The sequence below is a fragment of the Cryptosporidium hominis genome (genome assembly GCF_000006425.1).
Source record: "Cryptosporidium hominis TU502 chromosome 2 CHRO012069, whole genome shotgun sequence".
Lineage (NCBI taxonomy): Eukaryota > Apicomplexa > Conoidasida > Eucoccidiorida > Cryptosporidiidae > Cryptosporidium > Cryptosporidium hominis.
In genome coordinates this window covers 1-4,027 of record NW_666931.1, presented here as the reverse complement: position 1 = coordinate 4,027, position 4,027 = coordinate 1, and the positions used below count along the sequence as shown (strand labels likewise).

General features: G+C 31.4%; 4 protein-coding genes across 4 annotated transcripts; all 4 read left to right on the top strand.

The window, feature by feature from the left end:
• The first annotated feature begins 706 nt into the window (after nucleotides 1-706).
• Nucleotides 707-922, top strand: Chro.20238 (hypothetical protein). Its single annotated transcript, XM_660315.1, has 1 exon — nucleotides 707-922. The coding sequence occupies one exon, from the start codon at nucleotides 707-709 to the stop codon at nucleotides 920-922; it is 216 nt and encodes a 71-aa protein (XP_665407.1).
• A 345-nt stretch (nucleotides 923-1,267) lies between these two features.
• On the top strand, nucleotides 1,268-1,558 carry Chro.20237 (ribosomal protein L37e). Its single annotated transcript, XM_660314.1, has 1 exon — nucleotides 1,268-1,558. One exon carries the CDS (start codon nucleotides 1,268-1,270, stop codon nucleotides 1,556-1,558), a length of 291 nt encoding a protein of 96 aa, XP_665406.1.
• Nucleotides 1,559-2,094: 536 nt separating this feature from the next.
• On the top strand, nucleotides 2,095-3,297 carry Chro.20236 (DHHC1 protein; Golgi apparatus-specific protein with DHHC zinc finger domain). Its single annotated transcript, XM_660313.1, has 1 exon — nucleotides 2,095-3,297. The coding sequence occupies one exon, from the start codon at nucleotides 2,095-2,097 to the stop codon at nucleotides 3,295-3,297; it is 1,203 nt and encodes a 400-aa protein (XP_665405.1).
• Nucleotides 3,298-3,362: 65 nt separating this feature from the next.
• Nucleotides 3,363-3,833, top strand: Chro.20235 (hypothetical protein). Its single annotated transcript, XM_660312.1, has 1 exon — nucleotides 3,363-3,833. The coding sequence occupies one exon, from the start codon at nucleotides 3,363-3,365 to the stop codon at nucleotides 3,831-3,833; it is 471 nt and encodes a 156-aa protein (XP_665404.1).
• Nucleotides 3,834-4,027: the final 194 nt, after the last annotated feature.

Here is a 4,027-nt window from a genome sequence, read left to right as displayed (position 1 = left end):
TAATGAAAAAATCAAAGATGCAAGAGAAAACTATGGTGATGTAGAAGTAAGAAATTGCCACTATAAAAAATTAGTATTCTATTCTAGAATTGGTTCAAAAGAAAAGAGTTTACAAGAATTAGAAGTCGCTATTGAGAAAACAATAGGCGGATTCAAGTTAGAACTGCTTTTTCTTGGAATTAGAACAGGTTTTTTTTGGAATGACCTGAATCTAATTAGCGAGTACATTAAGAGAGCAGAGGACCTTTTCAAAACTACTAGTGACTGGGAAAGGAAAAATAGATTTAAAGTTTATAAGGCAATATATTATCTTATAACTAGAAATTTCTCTGCCGCTTCAGAACTATTTCTGGATTCGCTAACTACATTCACAGCAGCTGAACTAATTTCATTCGATCGTCTAATATTTTATACAATAGTTTCGTCAATAATTTCCATAGACAGGAGAACCATTAAGTCAAAGCTACTAACTAGTCCTGATATATTAAAAATTGCACTACAACCAGATAACAAGTTTTTACTTGAATTCATCGAGAGTTTCTACTACGGAAGGTATCGCCAATTCTTCGAAAGGTTAGTCGACATTACTTATATACTACAGAAAGATTATTATTTTAATCGCCACCACAAGTATTATTTGAGAATAGTCAGATCTAAGGCATACATACAGTATCTTGAGCCATACGAATCCGTTTCTATTTTGAGCATGGCAGAATCTTTTGGCATTAGTCAAGAGTTTTTAGAAAAAGATATTGTAACCTTCATATCTTCTTCAAAACTCTCATGTACAATTGACAGAGTTAAGCAAGTAATAATCTGTAGTAGAAATGACAAAAAAATAAATCAATATAACGAGCTCGTTCAAAAAGGTGACTTATTGCTAAATAGATTGCAGAGACTTACGCGTATTATTCAAGTTTAGGTAGTCTGTCCTAATAATTTTTTAATTTTTTTAACAGCTTTTTCCCCGCTTAGAAGACGTGTACGATTTTTTTCTAAAGTAATTGACTAAATTAATAGCAATTGACTCGCCCATTTTGTCCTGTCTTATTATTCAGACGAATGTAAACTAAAAGTAAGTTAAGGGCGCGATTTAATGTATATTACGTTACCATTATTTGTCTTCGTCATAGACGTGGGACTTATATTAATAAGACAGTTTTCTCTGCCGAATTACTAAATCGAATAAAAGTAACATCTGTACAAAACTTCCTCATTCTTAAGAGCAAGACTGTGTAGTACACTAAGTTAGAGTAGTTCAAGAAACATGGGTAAGGCAGGAAAAGGTACAGGTAGTCGTGGTAAGCACCATGGTAAGACTCATTTCCTATGCCGTCGTTGTGGCCAAAGATCCTATATGGTTCAAAAGAAACGATGCGCTTCATGTGGTTATCCATCAGCAAAAATGAGATCATACAACTGGGGTCAAAAGGCGAAGAGACGTAGAACAACTGGAACTGGTAGAATGAGGCATCTCAAGACCATGGCTAGACGCTTTAAGAATGGATTTAGAGAGGGAACTGTAGCAAGACCGTTGAATATGGCAGCTCATAAGTAACTTGTGTTTGACATATTTTAAGCTACTGATGCCCTACTTTAACTCCAAGGATAAAAAAAAGGTAACTTTTGACTGTTTTTGTGCTTAAATGCCCTCAGGATTCAATCTTATTGGTTAAGCATAGGCAGTTTTTGAGCCACTTGGGAGTTTCGTATATATTCTACTATTAATAATTTACGGATTTTTTGTTATAAACTTGCATTCTGAACTTTGATCTGCTAGAGTTTTGCGATGCATTCAAGCACAAACTTCCGTACTTGGATCTTTATTTGAAATAGAATATTAACTTAATCGCCTTAGGTATTTTAATAATTCTTTTTGTTATTCAAATGAATTTGTAATATTCTCTTCGTTTCTATTTGCACTTTTCTTCAGATGTGTTGTTGGCCACTGATGGCGGCGAACGTGACGATGTTTGTTCTTCTTTAAGGCGGTCAAGCTATACTTGAGTGCAAGTAAATTGTTCAAGTTAATTTCGATCCTTAAAGGCTCTGAAATAACTTTTAGATTTATATGGAAACAATTATAATGGAATAATGAACATTTTCTCAAGACCAAATTGGTTTGTTTACGATATTTGCGGGATATTATGCATGATTCTTACAGAACTCCTACTATTATATTCAGCTTTGATATTAAATTTCTTTTTCATAAAGAAATTTCTTGATTCAGGAGAACGGATTTTATTTATATTTAATTTAATACTTTGTAACTCTATATATATAATTTGTTCATTTTGTCATCTATCATGTACCACAACTGATCCCGGAGTGATGCCAAACAATGGTGATAAAGGCGAAATTTTATTACCTATTGAACTTCAGACTCAAACTGTTTCTATTCGCTCATGCGCGAAATGTAATAATCTAAAACCTCCAAGGACGCACCATTGTTCGGTTTGCAAAAGGTGCATATTTAAAATGGACCACCACTGTCCCTGGATTAATAATTGTGTTGGAATAAATAATCAAAAACATTTTTTGCTATTTTTGGCTTATGTGTTCCTTTTTTGTGCTTATTCGCTAATACTTATTTGCATTCGTTTTTATAAATGCATCTCATATTCTTTACCAAATCCAAGCGATATTAATGACTCTTATTTAGATTTTCAGCTTTTAAGCTCTACAACTGAATTATTAAATTTTAACCAAAAAGCCAATGAAACGCCCTACTATGACTGTACCATCACTCCAATATCGTTTATACTCGGTTTTAGTGTGATTATTGAGGGCTTGATATTTGGAATTTTCTGTATAGCAATGTTTGTTGATCAAGTCATTTGTATCATCAATAATACAACTGGAATTGAACATTTAAAACAAGAATACTTATATAGTAAAAAAAAAAGTGCATATTCCTTATTTATTCAGGTTTTTGGCTCGAAGTTTTCGTGGAGATGGTTTTTACCTACTATGACAAGGCCACCATTTACAACTAGTAATTTTGATATATCCAAATTTCTTGACTTTGAGTTTGGAGACCTTATTATTGACCCTGAAACTGGATTTGATTGTGATCAATCAAAGCAAGACATACAAAGCTACGATAGCTCAATTTTGTTCAAAAGGATGAAATCAAACAGAATAAGTTGTTGTTTCATTTGTGAGGGAATTGATTCATCAAATATGTCGATTCCCAATGTTTCAGAAGATTTCTCTATTTTTGAAAATGAAGTAAGAAAAGGTGGCACAAGCAATCCTAGTTTTAAAGAAATTCTAATGGATGATTTACACAGATGATATTAATACTTTAAAAAATAAATTATTAAAATATTAATTTATTGATTTTTAATAAAAATATGTAAATGCGTTCTTGTACGTATATATATATATATATATATGTGTATTTTTTTTTTTTTTTTTTTGCATGCGCTCTGCAACGCTTTGTTATTTTATTAGCTCTTCTCGAAATATATTCAAGGCATATGGGTAGTGAACAATCAAAAACAAATTGTTCTAAAGAAATCAATACTGAAGTTGAAAATAACAAAAGCAAGATCAAATCAAATATTTCAATAGGACTAAAAAGTTCAGTAAAAAAGAATTCAAGTATCAGGAAAACTAGCTCATCAGAATTGGATGAATGCAGCGATAACGAGAGCTTTAGTTTAATAGTAAAACACAAAACTCAAAATTCAAACATGAAAAAAGGATTTATTAACTCAACTAGTAATTCGAAAAATGGAAATAATGATCTAGATTGGGATACAATCATACATATTATTGATACTGATGTGATCGAAGGAATGGTAATTATTGAAGATTCAAATGAATAACACTATTTCGGTAAATTTCTCTCAATTAGTTAAATTATTTTTGAAAGAATATGTATTACTCCCTTTTATAACGTCATGAATCTTCATATTGTAATTCACTTTTGAATGTATAGGCGCCTTTTCAAAATATTTTAATTATTAATCGACAGCGGTCATGTTTGACAAAAAGATTTAGCGATTCAATAGTAAAAATA